Source organism: Scyliorhinus torazame, chromosome 2 (assembly GCF_047496885.1).
Source record: "Scyliorhinus torazame isolate Kashiwa2021f chromosome 2, sScyTor2.1, whole genome shotgun sequence".
Lineage (NCBI taxonomy): Eukaryota > Metazoa > Chordata > Chondrichthyes > Carcharhiniformes > Scyliorhinidae > Scyliorhinus > Scyliorhinus torazame.
The window spans coordinates 241,721,222-241,745,391 of record NC_092708.1 but is presented as its reverse complement, the minus strand read 5'-3'; the positions used below and the strand labels follow the sequence as shown (position 1 = coordinate 241,745,391).

At 45.0% G+C, this 24,170-nt stretch overlaps 1 protein-coding gene across 1 annotated transcript; it reads right to left on the bottom strand.

Moving 5' to 3' along the window:
• Positions 1-2,436: 2,436 nt before the first annotated feature.
• Positions 2,437-23,773, bottom strand: LOC140396841 (acyl-coenzyme A thioesterase 1-like). Its single transcript, XM_072485611.1, has 3 exons — positions 23,203-23,773; positions 4,789-4,991; positions 2,437-3,279 (listed from the first exon to the last, which is right to left on the bottom strand). The coding sequence occupies exons 1-3, from the start codon at positions 23,768-23,770 to the stop codon at positions 2,689-2,691; spliced, it is 1,362 nt and encodes a 453-aa protein (XP_072341712.1). The 5' UTR covers positions 23,771-23,773; the 3' UTR covers positions 2,437-2,688.
• Between the last annotated feature and the right edge of the window lie 397 nt (positions 23,774-24,170).

The following is a 24,170-nucleotide window of genomic DNA, read 5'->3' as shown; positions in this document are numbered from 1 at the left end:
CAGATGGGGGGGTGGCAGAGGGCAGGGGGGGGTGGCAGAGGGCAGACGGGGGGTGGCAGAGGGCAGGCGGGGGTTGCAGAGGGCAGGCGGGGGTGGCAGAGGGCAGGCGGGGGGGCAGACGGGGTGGCGGGGCAGGCAGGGGGTTGGTGGGGGCAGATGGGGGTGGCGGGAGGCAGGCGGGGAGTGGCGGAGCAGGCGGGAAGGGTGGCGGGGACAGACGGGGTGGTGGAGGGCAGATGGGAGGGGTGGCGGGGGCAGATGGGAGGGGTGGCGGGGGCAGATGGGGGGGGTTGGCAGGGGGGTAGCAGCGGGTGTGGTGGGGGGTGGGGGGGAGGAGGGAGAAGAGAGAGACCAACTGCTGGGAGGATGAGAATGACGGCAGGGGGAGTGCTGGCGCCAGAATCCAATGTAGGCGGTGGAGTCATGTGATATCGGCTTCTGGTCTTTGGAACCAGTAATGCCTTGCTGACTTCAAAGCTGAGCCTGCTGTTGCATCAAACTGGCAGCCTCACAGAAAAGGAGCTCTGCCCAAATTGATCATCTATCCCCAAACTTAGTGGCGTGGTGTAACGACAACAATATCTCCCTCAACATCAGCAAAACTAAGGAGCTGGTCATTAACTTCAGGAAGTTAAGTATCGTACACAAGACTGTCTGCATCAATGGTGCCTGCAATGTTCTTTGATTGGGCTGATGCTGAATCTCGATATTGCCGTGTGAACGAAGAACATTAGACTTTGTTTTGTAATGTAAAGAGTTATTTATTGCTAACACTACACTAATGAATAACTAAAATGTCTAAAATGAATACAGTTGGAAATAAATGCCTAACACTAACTTACACTAAGATACTCTAATGTGTAACTGCTTTCAACTCCTAACAAACACAATCTGATGGAACACATGGTGCATCAAGGTCCTGAGACTGCATACTTGCCCCATCTGCTGGTCGGATGCTAGAACTACAACAGTAAATCATATAACTTATAATACATTCAGATGATGAACTACTCATATTATATACAGCTGATAGTCTACCTATTATCAGTGCCGAGGTGGAGATGGTTGACAGCTTCAAAATCCTAGTTGTACACATCACCAACAATCTGTCCTGGTCCACCCACGCCGATGCTACGACCAAGAAAGCACAACAGCGCCTATACTTCCTCAGGAAACTGAAGAAAGTTGGCATGTCCACATTGATTTTTATCAACTTTTACAGATGCATTATAGAAAGCTTCCTATCTGGCTATATCACAACCTGGTATGGCAACTGCTCGGCCCAAGATCATAAGAAACTACAACATCGTGAATATAGCCCAGTCCATCACACAAACCTGCCTCCCATCCATTGACTCTGTACACCTCCCACTGCCTTGGGAAAGCAGGCAGCATAATCAAAGACCCCTCCCACCTGGGTTATTTTTTCTTCCATTGGGCAGGAGATACAAAAGTCCGAGAACACACACTAAAAGATTCAAAAACAGCTTATTCCCCGATGATGCAAGACCCCTGAATGAGCCTCTTATGGGCTGAACTGATCTCTTCATTCATCTTCTCTACTGAGTAGTACTACACTCCATATGTTTCACCTGCTGCCTGTGTATGTATTTACATTGTGCATTTATGTATGTGCTATGGTTCTTTTCATGTATGGAATGATCTGTATGGACTGTACGCAGAACAATACTTTTCACTATCTCGGTACGTGACAATAAATCAAATCAATCATCCATAGTGCTTCTGCTGGAACTTCTATACCATGCCTACAAGATTGATTCATCTCTAAGCTTATCTAATCAAGTGAAGTCTACATCAGTTTTCAGCCCCTCAACCCCGTGATTACGAACTTTTGATTTTGGATCGCATGTGAACCAATATTTACTTTTTCTGTGGCCTTTGAATTGTTAATCCTTTTTTTCTTCTATCTCTCTCTTTATTGTCTGAGTGTGGACACAATGTTGCAACCCTCCTCCCACGGATTGTGTGCAAATAAGCTAACCCTTTGAGTTCATCAGATCTCAAGTTTGTTGTGGCGTTATTACTTGTGAATTGGATCACACAATAACCAACGGGTTGGGAAGTATGCCACCACTTATAAAGAGGGAAACAAATCAAAACACCTTTTGTTTATGGACAGATGAGAAAATAGTGCTATTTTAATGAACCCCCCCCCCCCCATTCCTGTCCATAACAATAGACTATATACTGGTATTGTGAATCTTTAATAGCACATACTGTTCAATTGGCATTTTTCAGGTTTATAGCGGAGACTTTATGTTTCAGTGTTTCCTATCTTGTGATTTTTTTAAAAATCATTTTAAATAAATAAAAAGCCACGGGCTTTTGCCAATCTCAAATCTTTAGGTCCAAAATCTCAAGTACCAACCCGGAATTTCAGATAATCCTGAAGCAAACCAAAAATGAAGACGGGTATGCAGAAAATTTCACATTTAATTAGAAAAATCATTTCTCCCTATTAAGATATTGTACAGCAAAGCATTATTAATTGGCAGGTAAAAATTACAACATTGTGTTGGAAGAGAATAAACGTCATTACAAGTTTCTGCACATTGAGTAAATTACAATTGAATCTTTATGTTAGTTCATGACAAATTAACTTGGATTAAGTTAATCAATTCTGAATGAATGCAATTTATTCCCCAATTTTGGGAATATTGAATAGTTTCACAATTTGCTGTGATTCTCAAGATGCTTTCGTAGAAATGTCTGAATCTTTGGCCATAGGTCTATCTGGGCTAATGCATGTGGCTTCATTTTCCCTCCCCATGCCACCGGCTGTCCCACCAACCGATGAAAAGAGGCAGAGCAGAATGGAAAATATGACGGCTCCAGCAGATGTCCAGCCTCAGGGTAACTGATAAGTTCATAGTTTTCTCTGCCATTTTCTTCCAGTCTCTCAACAGCCTGCTGGGCATAGAGTGGAGTTCTCCAATTCTTGTCATCCTCTCCGACCACAATCAGAAAATATCCCTCAGCCTTTTCTATTGGGATAATGCAATCTTTATTAGCTTCATCCACTGGATTATTTATCACCTCGGAGATATCAATCAACTCGGATTCTAGAAATTTGATTTTTTCTATGGATATGCCCAGGCCAGGAAGAGTGATATCTTTGTAATGCAAGTTACCTAGTGTGTTTGCATTGCATCCACCGATACTAACCACTGCTGTCACGTGAGGCACAAATGTGGCCATCGACAAGGCTAGATCTCCTCCCTTTGATATTCCTAGTGCTCCAACTCCAGGACTTATAACCTTAAGAAAATGCATAAAAATGGAACAATTCAACAACTGCACTGTACATGCTTCAAATAAATTAAGCAAAAGTAAATGTTTAGTTGTATCTAATATTTTCCTTCCTTGGATACAAAATGAAATGACAGGCTTGAGCTGGATAGATTATTCCTTTTCCTATGCAACTATTCCTGAAGTCCAGCACAAAACTCTGCTTTAATCCATTGACAAGGCAAATCTGGACTGTATTTACATAATAAGTGCTCTGCTGGTGTGAAATAAAATGGCATCACGCCGACATTACAAACCTTTTAGGAAAAGAAACAATATGTTCAACTTCCAAATTGATAAACAATTGCAAACATTTACCTCCTTACTATCGTCCTTATTTTCCCTGGATTTTTTGTAATTTTACTTCGATGTAAATCACTCAGTCATCACTTGTTTAAATCTACATTATTTAAAAATGTTTAAATCTCTCTCAATCACCTAGAGGGCGGCACAGTAGCACATTGGGTAGCACTGTTGCTTCACAGCTCCAGGATCCCAGGTTCAATTCCTGGCTTGGGTCGCTGTGTGGACTCTGCACGTTCTCCCTGTGTCTGCGTGAGTTTTCTCCGGGTGCTCCGGATTCCTCCCACAAGTCCAGAAAGTCATGCTGTTGGGTGAATTGGATATTCTGAATTCTCCCTGTGTGTACCGGAACAGGTGCCGTAATATGGCGACTAGGGGCTTTTCACAGCAACTCATTGCAGTGTTAATGTAAGCCTACTTGTGACAGTAAAGATTATCATTCTTTGGAAATAAATTCAATTCTGTAAGCCTCGGTGTAGTTTTAAGTTCTGTCTGCTTCTATGGGCACTCTTCAGTACTTCAATATAATTTGTAAAAAAGCCTCAGATTTGGAGTTTCACCAAATTTAACCCATACTTTTAAAATTTTGTTTATGGAATGTGGTGTTGTATAAAATTTCCTCTGAATCTCCTTTGCTTCAAGGAGAGCAGCCTCAGCTTCTCCAAAGTAACCTTGTAGCTAATATCCCCCATCTTTGCCACTTTTAAAATATTTGTTCTTGGGGTGGGCTTTGCTGGCAAGGCCAACACTTATTGCCCATCCTAATTGCCCTTTAACAAGGTGCTGGTGAGTCAATACAATCCATGTGCTATAGGTACACCACTGCTGTTAGGAAAGGAATTCCAGGATTTTGACCCAGCGACAGTGAAGGAACGGCTTTATCTGTGTCAAGCCTCGAGAGTTCGTCCAGGCAAGTGGAGAGTATTCCATTACACCCCTGGCTTGTGCCTTGTAAATGGCGGACAGGCTTTGGGGAGTCAGGTGGTGAGTTACGTGCTGCAGGGGTCTGAGTCCCTGTCTTGCCCTTGTAGCCACAGTTCTGGGAATTGGCTGACGGTGTTTTTGTAGGTGTATATACACGTTACCTTGTGTCTGAATGGGACATAGCTTTATGGACCCAGTTGATCTTGCTCTCTACTTTCTCATATATTCTCTTGTATCTGCTAAACACCTTACCTTTGGCTGCTGTCTCAAGAAGTTCACAGCTTCTTCAAAATATTCCAGATCAAGATTGATAAAGTCCTTTGGAAGGTCATCAAACCCAAAATATCCTAAAGCCAGCACCAGAAATCCATGATTCGCCAATAGACTAGCTCGATGTTCCACCAACCCACCAACTGACCCATATAGATCAATGATCCCTGGAAATGGGCCATCGCCTGTAAAATTCAAAAATTATAATTGATTTTGTACCGCAAAGTGCCACGGAGAAAGGACCATTTGTTGACCAATTGAATATTCTTAGAAAATTATTCAAAGCCGAGGAAGAACAAAATATAACTTGTTTTTTTACAGCAGCTTAATATGGGAAACATTCCATGGCATTTCACAAGAGGCTAATAAGATAAAACTTGACTTTGAACCAAAGGAGTTGTTCAAATGTCATCAAACGTTTGGTCAGAGCTTTTAAGGGGTGCCTTCAAAAGAGGTTCAGGGAGCAAATTTGAGAACTTGTGCCTAGACAGTTGAAGGCATGACTGGTGAACTATGTGGGGAGTTGGCATGGTAGCACAATGGTTAGCGCGGTTGCTTCACAGCTCCAGGGTCCCAGGTTCGATTCCCGGCTTGGGTCATTGTGTGGAGTTTGCACTTTCTCCCCGTGTCTGCGTGGGTTTCCTCCGGGTGCTCCCGTTTCCTCCCACAGTCCAAAGATGTGCCGGCTAGATGGATTGGCCCTGCTAAATTGCCCTTAGTGTCCAAAAAGGTTAGGTGGGGTTATGGGGATAGGGTTGAGCTGTGGACTTAAGTGGGGTTAGGGCATGGGTTGGAGAAGGCAAGGTCTCGGCGATCTATCAGGAGCTGCAGGAGGCCTCGGTGGAGAAGTTAAAGGGTAAGTGGGAGGAGGAGCTGGATGAAGATCTGTGGGCTGATGCCCTGAGTAGGGTTAATTCTTCCTCCTCCAGCGCCAGGCTCAGCCTAATACAGTTCAAAGTTGTCCATAGGGCGCATGACAGTATAGGAATCTTTAATGTATGGGATCTTAACCTGTCGAACTATGCCAAGTTTGGGGGGGAAGCTTAGTTGATGAGTCAAGTCCTGGCGCAATACGACAAGTTGTAAGATTTGTACTATTTCTGGACTATGCCAAGTTGTTCGATTCCTTGTATTATTCGACTGTGTAAAGTTGAAGGAATTTATATTATCTCTGCTATTCGGTTATCAGAAGCACTTTGCGAATACTGGAACTCAGCAGAAATTTGCAGTTAAAACTTCTCAGGTGCCAAAAAGAATTGTTTTATTTGTAGTCGCTTGATTACAATTTGAAAGATATTTAAAAGGCAATTCGTAGACATTTCGAAGCTTTCAGAGAATTACAGACATTATCTTTCTTTGCTTAGGCAGACAGCTCGAAAGTAACTTTTAAAATGTCAAAGTCTGGCAATGAAACATGAAAAGAGAGAGAGAGAGAGAGCTAATCTTCAGCTACACTCAAACTCAAAGTCAAAAGTGGACTAACATCACTGACACAGCCTGGTAGACGGACAGAACCCCCAAAAGACATCTCTAAAATGGAGACTAGAATCAAAGACAGAAATTAAGGACAGACAACACCAAAAGACAACACAGCACAACACAAAGATGGCGGGCGGAAACTTTTCAGTTATACACTTTCATATCTGTCTTAAGTCATCTAATCACACCCCAATATAATCCTAATTGGTTTGGGTTAGACTCAAACACATTTGATTTGATGGCAAGCCGTCCATCTTCAATGTGCAACATCAGCTTTTCTGACCTAGCTGTTATCTGCATTCTGAACAATGGTGCCTTCATGTTGCTGTGGTACTCAGCCCTTGGCCTTGACAATTAGCACAAGCAGTGTCAAATTGTTTTGCAACTGTGCTGTTTTAATGTCACACTGTCTTTGAAAATATGCATTTGCCAGAACAACGGACTTCAGTAAAAGTGAATTATGCTGTATAAATGGGTATTTAAAACTGGGGCCTAATATTTATGCTTAAACAGCTATCTTTTACCTATACTAGTTGTATTCGAAATACCTGGCTTCTACACAGGGGCGAGGATGAGTAGGCTTTTTGGGGTGGAGGACAGGTGTGTGAGGTGCTCGGGGAGCCCAGCAAATCACGCCCACATGTTCTGGGCATGCTCGGCGCTGGAGGGGTTCTGGAGGGGCTTTGCAAGGACTATGTCCAAAGTGGTGAACACCCGGGTCAAGCCGAGCTGGGGGATAGCATTATTTGGGGTGTCGGACAAGCCGGAAGTGCAGGAGCCGAAAGAGGCCGGTGTTCTGGCCTATGCGTCCCTGGTGGACCGGCGAAGAATCCCGCTATTATGGAGGGATGCGAAGCCCCCAAGCGTGGAAGCTTGGATTAACGATATGGCAGGGTTCATCAAGTTGGAAAGGATAAAGTTTGCCTTGCGAGGGTTTGTCCTTGCGAGGTTCAATCCCGGCTCTGGGTCACTGTCCGTGTGGAGTTTGCACATTCTCCCCGTGTCTACGTGGGTTTCCCCCCCACAACCCAAAGATGTGCAGGGTAGGTGGATTGGACACACTAAATTGCCCCTTAATTAGAAAAAAATTAATTGGCCACTCTAAATTTTTTTAAAAAGTGGGGTTAAGGGCTAGTGCAAATCGATGGGCCGAATGGCCTCCTTATGCACTGTAAATTCTATGAAGAAGAGCCCAGATTTGGAGGAACAAAGAATTCTCAATGGTTGTAGAGCCAGAGTTTACACAGAAATGGAGGGGAAAGGCTGTGAAGGGAGTTGAATGCAAGGAAAAAGAAATGTGGCATTCGGGAGTTAAGATCTGGTGAAGTCAGTGAGCATGTGGATGATAGGTGAATAGTTCTTGGTGTCGGTTAGAATTCAGGCAGCATGGCGCAGTGGGTTAGCCCTGCTGCCTCGCGGCGCCGAGGTCCCAGATTCCATCCCGGCTTTGGGTCACTGTCCGTGTGGAGTTTGCACATTCTCCCCGTGTTTGTGTGGGTTTCCCCCCCACAACCCAAAGATGTGTAAGCTCGGTGGATTGGCCACGCTAAATTGCCCCTTAATTGGATAAAATTAATTGGGTACTCTAAAAAAAACAAAAAAAAGAATTCAGGCAGCAGAGTTCCTGATGAATTCAATCTAATGCTGGTTATAAGATGGGTTGTTGGCTGGGTGTTGCAGTGGAATTGTCAAATCTTTAGTATCTAAGATATGGATGAAGGTTTCAGCAGCAGAAATAATTGGGAGACAGGAGTGGAGCGATAGTGGCAACATTATGAAGGTGGAAATAGGCACTTTTCATGATGGAGAAGATGGGTTGTGGGAAACGTGGCATAAAGCCAAATTGGATATTGAACTTACAATCAATTAACTGAACCCAAGACAGTGTGCTCATCCGGCCCTGGATAACAGACAAACCATCTGACGCTAAGGCAGTGAACAGGTCAAGAGAGGCAGTGGTGATGTTTCGCTGGATGGAGTTAGTATACTTGTGGATCCCGAGATCACCGCCTGGAATTTGTAGCAGTACTGACAATTAAACTATCAGTTTGTCTTCATTATTCCAATGAAATGGAGTCATCATTCACATGAATACAAAAATTGCTGTCAGTAATTTTATGCTTCTCTAGCTTTGTGGTACACTCCTCATTGTTCAAGTAAGTCCAAGTTGCAATTTGTTTACTGTGGGCCTTCTCACGACAGATGAGTCTGCCACAGGATCAGCATAACCATCCACAGATCTGACAGTTCATAGTCTTTTTTGGTGCTTGGTGAAATCTCTGCAGCTACACCACCACTTGCCGTGTCAGATGTTGCAAGTTTAGCGTAGATGGTACTTGGAAAAGGCAAAACTAAATTTCAGTGCTTGCCTCTACATGGGCCAGTCGGTTGTAGTTTTCTCAAAAGAGGTTGTCTGTGATGCAGAAGTGTATAAGGCTCTTTTAAGGGTGTCCTTATATCCCTTGTACTGGCTATCTTGATGTTGTTTGCCCTGAGATAGTTACCCATTGAAGATCTGCTTGGGCATTCTGTAATCAGCCATGGGGACGGCATGGTAGCACAATGGTTAGCACTGTTGCTTCACAGTGCCAGGGACCCAGGTTCGATTCCTGGCTTGGGTCACTGTCTTGTGCGGAGTCTGCACCTTCTCCCCATGTCTGAGTGGATTTCTTCCGGGTGGTCCGGTTTCCTCCCACAGTCCAAAGAAGGGCGGGTTAGGTGGATTGGTCACCCTAAAATGCCCCGTAGTGTCCAAACATTAGGTGGGGTTCCTGGGTTATAGGGATAGGGTGGAGGTGTGGGCTTAGGTAGGGTGCTCTTTCAGGGGCCAGTGTACTTGATGGGCCGAATGGCCTCCTTCTGCACTGTTGATTCTATGTACGAGACATGACCAGCTGAATTTTCTGCAGGCTGCTGAGCCCAGAATGATGGAGCACCTAATTTGTTTGTGATTTTGCTCTGCCGCCAAATTTTCTTAATGGACCTTGGGTGCCTTTAATAAAAGCGTTCCCGAGCTTTGATGTGTCGTTTTTGGCAGACCCAGGATTCTACCCAATTAGCAGGGTATTTTTTAAAAAACAACTTCATTTTGCTGGCAAGACAGCATTTGTTTCCCATCCCTAATTGCCTTTGAACTGAGAGGCTTGTTGGCCATTTCTCAGGGCAGTGACGGCACATGCACAGCTGTGCCACCCTGTCACGTGTGCTGACCCTGAGACGCGGCTTTATCAGAGGGGTGAAACTCAGGAGAGCTGGTGGCCACCATCACCGCGTCATGGGATGGGTCTGCAAAGATGATTCTGGATAGGAGCGAAAGCAACAGGGTAGATGTTATGGGGGGCTTTAACTGTCCAAATATTGACTGGAAACGCTATAGTTCGAGTACTTTAGATGGGTCTGTTTTTGTCCAATGTGTGCAGGAGGGTTTCCTGACACAGTATGTAGATAGGCCAACGAGAGGAGAGGCCATATTGGATTTGGTACTGGGTAATGAACCAGGACAGGTGTTAGATTTGGAGGTAGGTGAGCACTTTGGTGATAGTGACCACAATTCGATTACGTTTACTTTAGTGATGGAAAGGGATAGGTATATACCACAGGGCAAGAGTTATGTCTGGGGGAAAGGCAATTATGATGTGATGAGGCAAGACTTAGGATGCATCGGATGGAGAGGAAAACTGCAGGAGATGGGCACAATGGAAATGTGGAGCTTGTTCAAGGAACAGCTACTGCGTGTCTTTGATAAGTATGTACCCGTCAGGCAGGGAGGAAGTGGTCGAGCAAGGGAACAGTGGTTTACTAAAGCAGTCGAAACACTTGTCAAGAGGAAGAAGGAGGCCTATGTAAAGATGAGACATGAAGGTTCAGTTAGGGCGCTTGAGAGTTACAAGTTAGCTAGGAAGGACCTAAAGAGAGAGCTAAGAAGAGACAGGAGGGGACATGAGAAGTCTTTGGCAGGTAGGATCAAGGATAACTCTAAAGCTTTCTATAGATATGTCAGGGATAAACGAATGACTAGGGCAAGAGAAGGGCCAGTCAAGGACAGTCGTGGGAAGTTGTGCATGGAGTCCGAGGAGATAGGAGAGGTGCTAAATGAATATTTTTCGTCAGTATTCACACAGGAAAAAGACAATGTTGTCGAGGAGAATACTGAGATTCAGGCTACTAGACTAGAAGGGCTTGAGGTTCATAAGGAGGAGGTGTTAGCAATTCTGGAAAGTGGGAAAATAGATAAGTTCCCTGGGCCGGATGGGATTTATCCTAGGATTCTCTGGGAAGCTAGGGAGGAGATTGCTGAGCCTTTGGCTTTGATCTTTAAGTCATCTTTGTCTACAGGAATAGTGCCAGAAGACTGGAGGATAGCAAATGTTGTCCCCTTGTTCAAGAAGGGGACTGGAGACAACCCCGGTAACTATAGACCAGTGAGCCTTACTTCTGTTGTGGGCAAAGTCTTGGAAAGGTTTATACGAGATGGGATGTATAATCATCTGGAAAGGAATAATTTGATTAGAGATAGTCAACACGGTTTTGTGAAGGGTAGGTCGTGCCTCACAAACCTTGTTGAGTTCTTTGAGAAGGTGACCGAACAGGTGGATGAGGGATAGCAGTTGATGTGGTGTATATAGATTTCAGTAAAGCGTTTGTTAAGGTTCCCCACGGATGGCTACTGCAGAAAATACGGATGCATGGGATTCAGGGTGATTTAGCAGTTTGGATCAGAAATTGGCTAGCTGGAAGAAGACAAAGGGTGGTGGTTGATGGGAAATGTTCAGACTGGAGTCTAGTTACTAGTTGTGTACCACAAGGATCTGTTTTGGGGCCACTGCTGTTTGTCATTTTTATAAATGACCTGGAGGAGGGCGGAGAAGGATGGGCGAGTACATTTGCAGATGACACTAAAGTCGGTGGAGTTGTGGACAGTGCGGAAGGATGTGACAAGTTACAGAGGGACATAGATAAGCTGCAGTGCTGGGCTGAGAGGTGGCAAATGGAGGTTAATGCAGAAAAGTGTGAGGTGATTCATTTTGGAAGGAATAACAGGAAGACAGAGTATTGGGCTAATGGTAAGATTCTTGGCAGTGTGGGTGAGCAGAGAGATCTCGGTGTCCATGTACATAGATCCCTGAAAGTTGCCACCCAGGTTGAAAGGGTTCTTAAGGCGTACGGTGTGTTAGCTTTTATTGATAGAGGGATTGAATTTCGGAGCCATGAGGTCATGTTGCAGCTGTACAAAACTCTGGTGCGGCCGCATTTGGAGTATTGCGTGCAATTCTGGTCGCCGCATTATAGGAAGGATGTGGAAGCATTGGAAAGGGTGCAGAGGAGATTTACCAGAATGTTGCCTGGTATGGAGGGAAGATCTTATGAGGAAAGGCTGAGGGACTTGAGGCTGTTTTCGTTAGAGAGAAGAAGGTTAAGAGGTGACTTAATTGAGGCATACAAGATGATCAGAGGATTGGATAGGGTGGACAGTGAGAGCCTTTTTCCTCGGATGGTGATGTCTAGCACGAGGGGACATAGCTTTAAATTGAGGGGAGATAGATATAGGACAGATGTCAGAGGTAGGTTCTTTACTCAGAAAGTAGTCAGGGCGTGGAATGCCCAGCCTGCAACAGTAGTGGACTCGCCAGCACTAAGGGCATTCAAATGGTCATTGGAAAGACATATGGGCGATAAGGGAATAGTGTAGATGGGCTTTAGAGTGATTTCACAGGTCGGCGCACCGTCGAAGGCTGAAGGGCCTGTACTGCGCTGTAATGTTCTATGTTCTGGGTTGGCACTCAACGCCCCGGTCGGTGCCCATAGGGCACTGGGTTTCACCTTGGGACGGAGGGGCAGCTGGATTGAGCCCTGGCTGCCCCTGCATCATCTGGCTCTGCCAGCCCTGGCAGTTCCCATGGTCTGCATCATTGTGTCGACATCCTCGGTGATGGGGCCATGATCTGCAGTGCCTCGGCAATGCCTACCTGCGACTGGGACAAATTCCGCAGTGTCTTGGCCATGCCCATCTGAGAGCAGGACATGTCCCGCAGAACGTCAAACAAGGTTGGCCTGGTATTGGGTCACATTCCCCAGTGCGGCAGGGATTCTGTTGGGACCCTCAGCCATGGCCGTCACCAACTGTGCGACGCCATGGACACCTTCACTCTTGGTGTCGACGTCGTGTACCAGGCTATCCACTGCGTTCAACAGCCCAGCAGTGTTGGCCTCGGTGCCATTCATTGTCAGCGCCATCTCCTGCGCCTGTAGCCTCTGGGACTCCTCTAAGCGGCTATGGATCTGCTGGAGTGTCGCTGATATCTCCCTGTGAATGTCCCGGAACCTCCCAAACATCTCCATCAGCTCTAGGTAACCCTGTTCCAGAGGCTCAGATCAGGCTGGGACCCAGCTGGGTCCAGAGATCCAGCAGACCTTCAACTGTTATCTTGCCTGGGGCTTCCTGCCTCCACCAGATGCGCATCAGCAGCAGTGTGGTGCTCACCAGATTGTACCCCAGAAGCCTGTCCAGTAACAGTTCCGAATAGGTGTGTGTATCTGCGCTGGTGGCGGGTAGGGATAACAGCTGTGTCGCGACTATAACAGGTTCATCCTCGGAGCTCTCTTCTGTGGTGTTCTCCTCAGTCAGGAGAGGGGGCCGCCCGGGATGGGCCGGTGCCGTCGGCTGCTGGACCTGCGGGAGAATGGACATGTGGTCAGTGGGAGGGATGGGTCAGTCAGTAAGCCAAATAAACTCACTTTTGACAGGTCCTCGGGGTGGAGCCTGGTGGTTCCTCACCTCTTGCGGCTTCCACCAGCCTTTGCGTTGGTGGCCGCCCTGTCCTCGGCCACACCGGTCATCTCCAGGGCACGCTCCTCGAAGGAGGTGAGAATTCTCAAGTCCGGCACCCCTGGTTTTGCACCGACGATTATGGGAGAGCTTTTCCTGAGGAGATACCGAGTGGGCATCGTTAGCCACATGTGTGGTTCACAGTTGAGGGAGGGGGGGGGATTGAGGGTTGGGGGTCACCTGGCGGGGATGCTCCCTTGGGGGGTGGGGAATATTGGTGTACTCACTCGTGGAGCCCGTGTTGGTCGTTGACCTTCTTTCAACACTGCAAGCCAGTCCTCCTGGTCACACTGCCCGAGCTGAGTGCTGTTGCTGCCATCTCATCCCACAAAGTACTGGCTCACCCTCTGGAACATCGGGGGAACAGGACATCCCTCCTGGCCTCCACTGCATCCAAGAGCCTCCCCCAAGTCAGCCTCCCCGAATATTGGGGCTGGCCTCCTCGGCGCCATTGTTGCGTGCTGGCCAGGGTTGGCAGAGCAAGTGCAGCTTGACCTTGTTAGCGGAGGCTGGCAACCGCGGTCCCGGCGGTTCAGCTGGTGAGCCGGCATTTGGGGCGAAAAGCCAGTGAGGGCTCGTTACGTGGACCAATTAACGTTGAATTGTGTTGCCGATTTCACTGGGCCAAGAGCCAGGAAATTCGCGGCAATTCCCGCTCGCTACAACACTTGGAAATTTTTCCGGAAGATCGCACCCATAGACTCGTTCAGAAGACTGTTAAATAAAGCCAATTTCCAACTGATGAAATCTTACTAAAGGAAGTTTAAAGAAAATTGACAGTTACGTGGGCTTTCTCAGACAAATAGCTGTTTTCGCCTAAAAACAAACATTCATTTCTGTGAGTGCTCCTTCGCGAATGGTGAATGATCCCCTCATAATGAGGGTGGTCTTTGTCTCTACAAGGATGCTATTATGGACAGATGCCTCTGCAGCAGGTAGGCTAGTGAATAAAAGTGGATAAAGGAAAAATGATCCCATTGGTGGAAGGATTGGGAAACAGAGGAGGCAGATTTACGGTTATTGGCAGAAGAACCAACGGTGACATGAAAATAACTGGCTTGCATGGCACATAGTTACGATTTGCATTTACTGAGTGGGTGATGGAAGGAGATTCAATCATGACTTTAAAACAATAAATTTGTTCAGTGCCTTGAGCTATGGACTATATATATACATACATATATATATATATATAAAAATAACTCGGGGAGAGAGACTGTGAGGTTCTTGAACAAATTGTCGCAGGTGGTGACAAGGATTTGGAGGAGTTGGCAGGCTTAAAAGTGGACAAATCTCTAAGTCTGGATGAATTGTGTCTCAGGATGCTGTGGGAAACGAGGGAGGAGATTGCAGGGGCTCTGATTCAAATTTTTAATTCCTCTCTGTCCTCAGGGGAGGTGCGAGAGGACTGGAGACCAGCTAACGTGGTCCCACTATTTAAGAAAGGCTGTAGAGATAAGCCAAGGAACTACAGACCAGTGAATCTCATGTCAGTGGTAGGGAAACTATTGGAGAAAATTTGGAAGGAGAGAATCTATCTCCACTTGAAAAGGCAAGGTTTGATCAGGAATAGTCAGCATGGCTTTGTCATGCCTAACAAATTTGATTGCATTTTTTGAGCATGTGACCAGGTGTAGGTGAGGGTAGTGTAGTTTACATGGATTTCAGCACAGTCTTTGACAAAGTCCCACATGGGAGACTTATAAAGAAGGCAAATGCTCATGGGATATAAGGGAACTTGATAAGGCGAATTCAAGTATTCAAAATTGGCTTAGCTGTAGGAGACAAGAGGGTGATGACAGACGGCTGCTGTAGTGACTGGATGCCATTGTCCTGTGGAGTACCACAGAATTCTGTGCTGGGTCCCCTATTGTTGGTCATTTATATGAACAACATAGATAACTATGTGGAGGGTAGGATCAGTAAGTTTGATGATGACACAAAGGTTGGCCGGGTGGTTAACAGTGAGGTTGAGTGTCTTGGGTTACAGGAAGATATAGATGGGATGGTCAAATGGGCAGAAAAGTAGCAGATGGAATTTAAGTCTGAAAAGTGAGAGTAATAAGTATTCAATGAATGGACTGACACTGGGAATTTCTGAGGAACAAAAGGGACCTTGGTGTATTTGTCCATAGATCTCTGAAGGCAGAAGGGCAGGTGAATAAGGTGATGAAAAGGGCATATGGGACACCTGCTTTTATCAATCGAGGCATAGATTACAAAAGCAGGAAGGTCATGTTGGAGTTGTATAGAACTTTGGTGAGGCCACAGCTGGAGTAATGTGTGCAATCTGGTTATAGGAAGGCTGTGATTGCACTGGAGGGTGAACAGAGGCGATTCACCAGGATGTTGCCTGGGATGGAACATTTAATTTATGAAAAGAGGTTGGATAGGCTTGGGTTGCTCAAGGCGAGGGGCAGGAGGTTGAGGGGGTTTTGATGAAAACCTTTTTACTCAGACGGTGGTGAGGGTCTGGAATGCACTGCCTGGGAGGACGGTAGAGGCGGATTGTCTCATATCCTTTAAAAAGTACCTGGATGAGTACTTGGAATGTCATAACATTCAAGGCTACGGGCCTAATGCTGGCAAATGAGATCAGGTAGGCAGGTAGGTGTTTCTCATGTGTCGGTGCAGACTCAATGAGCTGAAGGCCTCTTCCGCACTATATTATTCTGTGATGGGGAAAGGGGCAGGGAATTGGAATAGAAACAGAATATTCTGGAAATTTAGCAGGTCAAGCAGCATCTGTGGAGAGAAACAAAGTAAACATTTCAGGGCGATGACACTTCAGCGAATGGTGGGGGAATGGGACAACACAAAATGCTCATGCAGAGAGCTGGTATGGGCTCGACTAGCCATATGGCTCTCGTAACTATCCTATGAACACAGGTTCAAGCATTAAACTCCCTTAGAAATTGGAAGTCACGCTCATCAATTTCTTCAACCACAGAACAAACAATCCCAAAAGAGAAATGTCAACAAATACGTGTTGACAAACAGCTCAATCTACTTATCATTCTGGATGAAAGCAAGCACAAATACACAAAAAAAACAATCAATGCAAACTAATATGGGGAGCACAGTAGCAAGCACAGTTGCTTCACAGCTCCAGGGTCCCAGGTTTGATTCCCGGCTCGGGTCACTGTCTGTGCGAAGTCTGCATGTTCTCCCTGTGTCTGCGTGGGTTTCCTCCGGGTGCTCCGGTTTCCTCCCACAAGATCCAAAAGACTTGCTGTCAGGTGAATTGGACATTCTGAATTCTCCCTGGTGAACTGGTGCCAGAAATGTGGTGCCTAGGGGATCTTCACAGTAACTTTGGGGGCGATTCCCCAAAATGGAGACCAAGTGTTTGCGCCGATGTCGCGTTTCACGACGACGTGAAACGGGCACGGGGATGACCGATTCTGTTCCCCACAGGGGACCAGCACGGTGCTGGAGCCGTTCACACCGTTCAAGCCTCCATCCCCGGTGCCAAATGGGCACCGAGCCAAACTGCGCATGCGCAGTTAGGCCACGGCAACCCACGCATGCGCGGGGGACTTCTTCAACGCTCCGGCCACGACGCAACATGGCGTGGGGGTTCTGGGGCTGGAAGCGGAACAAAGTAGGCATGGGGGGGGGGGGGGAGAGAGGCCGGCCCACCGATTGGTGAGCCCCGATCACGTGCCAGACCCCATCGGAGGCCCCCAAAGGAGCGCTTCTCCCCACCCCCGACCCTTTGCGCAGAGTTCCCGCCGGCAGCGACCAGGGGTGAATGGCGCCGGCGGGACTGAAGGAATCTATAATTTATGGGATCTTAACCTGTCGAACCACGCCAAGTTTGGGGGAATCAAGTCCTGGCGCAATACGACAAGTTGTAAGATTTGTAATATTTGTAGACTGTGTTAAGTAGTTCGATTCCTTGTATTGTTCGACTGTGTATAGTTGAAGGAATTTATATCATCTCTGCTATTCGGTTATCAGTAGCACTTTGCAAATACTGGAACTCAGCAGAAATTTGCAGTATAAACTCCTCAGGTGCCAAAAAGAATTGTTTTATTTGTAGTCGCTTGATTACAATTTGAAAGTCATTTAAAAGGCAATTCGTAGACAATTCGAAGCTTTCAGAGAATTACAGACATTATCTTTCTTTGCTTAGGCAGACAGCTCGAAAGTAACTTTTTAAAGGTCAAAGTCTGGCAATGAAACATGAAGAGAGAGAGAAAGCTAATCTTCAGCTAAACTTAAACTCAAAGTCAAAAGTGGACTAACATCACTGACACAGACTGTTAGGCTGACAGAACCCCCAAAGACAATTACCTAAAAACTAAACACTAAAACAAAACTGGAGACTATAAAGGACAAAACTGACTAAACTAACAGAAAGACAACACAGCACAACACACCTTCAAAGACAATAAAAACCAAACCTAAAATGGAGACTATAAAGGACAAAACTGACTAAACTAACAGAAAGACAACACAAAGACAATACACTACAGACAACAAAACCTAAAACTAAAATGGCGGGGAGAAACTTTTCAGTTATACACTTTCATATCTGTCTTAAGTCGTCTAATTACACCCCAATATAATCCTAATTGGTTTGGGTTAGACTCAAACACATTTGATTTGATGGCAAGCCGTCCATCTTCAATGTGCAACATCAGCTTTTCTGACCCAGCTGTTATCTGCATTGTGAACAATGTTGCCTTCATGTTGCCGTGTAGTCAGTCCCTGTCCTTGACAATTAGCACAAGCAGTGTCAAACTATCTTGAAAATATGCATTTGCCAGAACAACGGACTTAAGTAAAAGTGAATTATGCTGTATAAATGGGTATTAAAAACTGGGGCTCAACATTTATGCTTAAACAGCTATCTTTTACCTATACTAGTTGTATTTGAAATACTTGGCTTCTACAGTCGGCCCTTTGATAAATCGAAAAATTGAGATATATCAGAAAAGATTAAAATACATAATTAATGCGATAGGATAGGTAAAAGCGCAAAGAATCATTGCAGTTTTAAACAATAAAATGGAATTAACATTGCAACAGGCATTTAAAAATAATTATTATAATTAATAAATTAATCAAATTTGATCACATTGGTAATTAATAATAACTTCTTGTAAAATGATTATACAATAAAAGTTGAACATATGATCTAGTAATAAATGGTAAAATGATTATCAAAATTGATGTCAAGTCTTTGACATCTTCTGGATAATACACAAAAGCTTGTTGAAAGGGTTAATTTTCTTGCAGAGACAAAAAGAGGCGTATAGCTTGGAATGATGCCATTCGCATCTTTAAACTTTTTTTGTCACTCAAACGGACTGGGAGTAAAAGTTGGATTGCTGCCAAATTCCCGTTATCAAATTTCTTTGAACGATATGTTCTTTTGGCTTTTAATCAAAGATTGTTGGTTTTCTTTTTAAAAAAACAGCTTCCACATTGTTTGAAGTTTTAATTTCCAGGCTAATTTTAAACATTTATTTTAAAATATCAAATACAATAACTTATTAAATATATAACTGAACCAATCTTGTGCTGTATCTTGATTTTCTGTAGATGAATTTGTCAATTCTGTTAAAGGAAACACAGCTAACAAGATATGTTAATTTCTTTAAATTAATAAAGCAACGTTCAGAATAATGACAGTTTTCTTAAGTTGACAGCTCTTGGCAACTTTTTAGCGATACATTGAGGTTTCTTTAGCTGCTTTGATGGCAGCCGTTCTCTTCTGAGTAAGTTCCCTTTCTCGTTTGGAAATTTTCTGTCCCAAGTAAACATCTTTCTGGGCAATTTGTGCTTTGTGAAAGCTAGCTTTGTGACTGTTAATACTGAGGTGGTTCAAGACCACCCGTAAGTCTTTGTCATGATCATCTTTATTGATAGAGGTTATCAGAACATCATCTTCATATTGGATAATGGTGGAAGGCCGAACAGGCAGTTGCCCGAGATGATTCTGTAAAGCCACGTGGTAAACAGTTGGGCTATTATGATACTGTTGTTGATTAACTGTAAAAGCAAACCATGGTTGTAGTTGCTTAGCCAGTAGGGCTGACCAGAAGCCATACTGGGTGTGTCTTGTTGGTACGTGTTACATGGTTGACCACGAGGTGGAGATGTATTGTAGTGAACATTGTCTACTTCATTATCATCTCTTGAATCCATCCGTTGTTTTTGATAGCATTTTGCCATCCAGTGTCCTACTCTACCACAGGAAAGACATTGTGGTATTTTCTTACGTGATTTTAATGGAGCAAGGGTACATGTTTGCTCTGGCGCTGGTGGTGAAATTGTAGTTACTGCTGATATTCCTGCAGGTGCTGCAACAGCCGCGGCTGGAGCAGCAGGTAACATGGGCTGGATTTGAGCAATAGGCTGGATTTGAGCAGCTGCAGTGTTAAAAGTTGCCTGATTGTGCAAACCACGATCTATCTGAATGCATCGGTCAACTATGTCTCGGTATGTGCCAGCTGTGGCCCAAGCTGGTAAAACCAAATTCAAGGCAGCAGAAACTCCAGGTTTAACACCGGCTTTCAAAGCCGTTTTTAATGGACTTAAAGTGCTTGCATCCCATGTGTCATTTTCCTGGTCGAGTGTCATCCCTGAATATTCCATCCAAGTATGTAAAAATCTTTCCTCAAAATCCTGAATATCTTCATCATTTTTTTGAAAGCAAGCGGTGATCTTAGACCAATTGGTCCTCGGGGGGCGAAATTGTAACAGCCAATTCTTGATTGTTAGCCAACCAGCTTCTAAATTTTGCAAATCGTCTCCAAGGGCAACTTCTACTTCATTTTTAAGGGTTAAACTTATACGAGTACCTAGCATGATAGTCAGAATTTGTACTCCATCAAATGGGTGGAGACTGTAAATGGCTTGTAATCTGTGAATTCCATCCCATGTGGTCTTACCACCCTTTTTAGGGTGTGGAAGACCCTTGGACCATTCGTCAATTTTAGAAGGATCAATTTGTTCATGAACCCATTGGTGGTCAAATATGTTTCTAGTGATAGTTTCACCATCTTCTTCTATTTTTTTGCTTCCAACTCTAACCCGTTTGCGTTTTAAAGGGGCTAGTCGAATTGCTTTAGTATTTTGTATTGTAGGAACACTATCTTCGTCTGATTCATCCGACAGAGAAAATGATTTATTTTTAACAATTGATCTCGGCTGTGCAATTGCCGATTGTGCCACTAGGTGGGTGGCTTGGACTGCTTTCTGAGTTTGTTCAATCTTTTGTACAGAAAGCATGTTTGCCAAAGAATTGCAATGTTCAGTCACGCTGGTTATATTTCTTTCTAAAACACATCTTTCTTTCACTAACTTGCAATTTTCAAGTTCAATTTGTTCAGTTTTTAATTGCAATTGTCGGTATTTTGACTCCACTTCAAAGACTTGATTTTGGAATTCTGTTATTTGAAAAGATAACTGCTGGAGTTCAGAGGTTTTGTTTCGCAAATCTGTTTTAATTTCATCAGAATGCTCAAGTTTGGATTTTGCATCTTGCAATTCTTCAACAACTGCAATTAGTTGCTTTTTAGTGGACCTATACTCATCATCGCTTCGCTCAGTAGTTAATTGCAACTGTTGGTATTTTGACTCTACTTTAAAAACTTGGATTTGAAATTGCTGGAGTTCAGAGGTTTTGTTTTGCAAATCTGTTCTAATTTCATCATAATGCTCAAGTTTGGATTTTGCAACTTGCAAATCTGTTTCAAGTTTGGATTTTGCATCTTGCAATTCTTCAACAACTGCAATTAGTTGCCTTTTAGTAGACCTATACTCATCATCACTTTGTTCAGTATTTAATTGCAGCTGTTGGTATTTTGACTCCATTTTAAAAACTTGATTTTGGAATTCTGACTCCACTTTAAAAACTTGATTTTGAAATTCTGCGATTTGAACATTTAGCTGCTGGAGTTCAGAGGTTTTATTTTGCAAATCTGTTCTAATTTCATCATAATGCTCAAGTTTGGATTTTGAATCTTGCAAATCTTCAAGAACTGCACTTAGTTGGTCTTTAGTGGACTGAAGCTGATGATCACTTTTATTTTTAACAATGATCTCTTGCTGACTGTGTATCTGTCCCGTAATTACCAGGGACCATTTTACACGTTCTGCACCGTGTAATCGTGTGCATTTTCCCCATGCTCTCTTGATATTATTGAAGGACCACTGTCCTCTGGGGATATCATACTTTGATTCAATTTTCTTTGAGGTTTCACATAGGTTAAAATGTCTACGAGTGAAAGATCTACAATCCCCCAACATATCTTCAACAGAAACATCTGGTATTCCAGCACCCCCCTTGGATGTAGTGGGGAGTAATTTTCTGTCTGCTAAAGGCTCTGAATCTACACTTTGATTAGGATCAGCCATAACTTTTCTTGATCGCTGACTGACGTTTTATTTTAGTTACTGCAGTGACTCATCTTCCAGTCACGTCTGATAGTCTGACCGACTGGCACTTGATTTATTTAACACAGTCTATAAAAAATGTTCTTTTCAAGGGTCGAAGTACTGATTGATGCGGCTTTAAGACTTTTAATGGGTGAAAAAGATATTTCTTACCCCAGTCTAGCCGTGGGTTCCGGCTGTCTTCTGGGCCTCCTCCGATTATCTCCAAAGCTTCCCGAAGGTTCCCGACCTCCTCCGATTATCTTCGAAGCTTTCCGTCGTCACCTGGGCCTCCGAAGGTCGTCCTCAGTACTCCCCCCCCCCCCCCCCACTGCCTGACTACGCCAAAATGAAGGAAACTTTAAATTATAAGGATCTTAACCTGTCGAACTACGCCAAGTTTGGGGGAAGCTTAGTTGATGAATCAAGTCCTGGCGTAATACGACAAGTTATAAGATTTGTACTATTCATAGACTGTGTTAAGTAGTTCGATTCCTTGTATTATTCGACTGTGTATAGTTGAAGGAATTTATATCATCTCTGCTATTCGGTTATCAGTAGCACTTTGCGAATACTGGAACTCAGCAGAAATTTGCAGTATAAACTTCTCAGGTGCCAAAAAGAATAGTTTTATTTGTAGTCACTTGATTACAATTTGAAAGTCATTTAAAAGGCAATTCGTAGACAATTCGAAGCTTTCAGAGAATTACAGACATTATCTTTCTTTGCTTAGGCAGACAGCTCGAAAGTAACTTTTTAAAGGTCAAAGTCTGGCAATGAAACATGGAGAGAAAGCTAATCTTCAGCTAAACTCAAACTCAAAAGTGGACTAACATCACTGACACAGACTGTTAGGCTGACAGAACCCCCAAAGACAATTACCTAAAAACTAAACACTAAAACAAAACTGGAGACTATAAAGGGCAAAACTGACTAAACTAACAGAAAGACAACACAAAGACATCTCCTCAACACACCCCCCCCCCAAAGACAATACACTACAGACAACTTAAAAGACAACAAAACCTAAAACTAAAATGGCGGGGAGAAACTTTTCTGTTATACACTTTCATATCTGTCTTAAGTCGTCTAATTACACCAATATAATCCTAATTGGTTTGGGTTAGACTCAAACACATTTGATTTGATGGCAAGCCGTCCATCTTCAATGTGCAACATCAGCTTTTCTGACCCAGCTGTTACCTGCATTGTGAACAATGTTGCCTTCATGTTGCCGTGTAGTCAGTCCCTGTCCTTGACAATTAGCACAAGCAGTGTCAAATTATCTTGAAAATATGCATTTGCCAGAACAACGGACTTCAGTAAAAGTGAATTATGCTGTATAAATGGGTATTAAAAACTGGGGCTCAACATTTATGCTTAAACAGCTATCTTTTACCTATACTAGTTGTATTTGAAATACTTGGCTTCTACAGGGACTCTGCCATTTTCACGCGGCCGCTGGGCCCAACCGGGCCAGAGAATTGGCAGCCCCGCCGATTCCAGCGGCCCGCCAATTCTCCGCACATCGGAGAATCGCGCGCCGGCGTCAGGGCACGGTTGCGGCGATTCTCCGGCCCGGCGCAGGGCTCGGAGAATCGTGCCCCACATTGCAGCGTTAATGTAAGACTACTTGTAACAATAAAACTTATTATTAATAACTTGTGCAAGAAGCCAAATTGCCACAGCTACTGCCTTACCAGGTGGGATGAAAAGGGTGCCTCGGACCCTGCCGTCTCTGACTGGGATCCTGCTCACCCCTTTCTTCATGAACCAACGTTGGTTGGTGGAAGTGGCCAGAGGCTGGCGTGGGAGCTGCTCCAGGCTCCAGTGTCCATCAAAGACCTCGATGTGGAGAGAGAGGGGAGAGGAGGCCACGTCCCTCTTGACGAGGCGAGTGAATGGAGTGTGGGGGCTGAGCGACCAGACGAGCCCCATGGGCTGTGTGCCGGTGTAGTGGCCGCCCAGGGCCGGGGAGTGAGCCAGGTCCAGGTGGCCGCGTGCGTCCGCCAGGTACAAGGCGGAGGAGCGGAAGAGCTGCTCCTTCTCGTCGCGGAGCCAAGCCTTCATGGTGACCTGCTGGAGCGGGGCGAGGCCGCTCACCCGCACCCGGAGCGGCTGGTCGAAGAGGGAGTCGGGGCTGGGCTGAAGCTGGACACTCACGGCCATGGCGGCTCGGTGAGGCAGGGGGAGGGGGCGGCGCAGGAAGGAGCGGGAGCTGCTGCCAGCCACCCGGGACAGAACCACCGACAGCAGAGCGTCCGACATCACGGGGGGGGGGGGGGGGTGCTCACCCACTGCGCATGCTCCTGAGTCTTTAAAAAAAAAATATTTATTAAAGTTTTTTAACAACACAATTTTTCCCCCTTACAAACAATAACCACCCCCCGTAACAAAATAACACAAAATCGCACTGAGCAAGATATATACATGGCAAAATGGTATATTTACATAGCTTTATACACTGGCTCTCGCCCGCACGTGCCAGTTTCCCCCACCCCTCCATGTTATCCCCCGCTCATCCATCCTCTCAAACAATCCCTCATTCCCCCCCCAGGGTTGCTGCTGCTGCTGACCGACCTTCCTCTAACGCTCCGCGAGGTAGTCTAGGAACGGTTGCCACTGCCTGTAGAACCCCTGCGCAGACCCTCTCAAGGCAAACTTAATC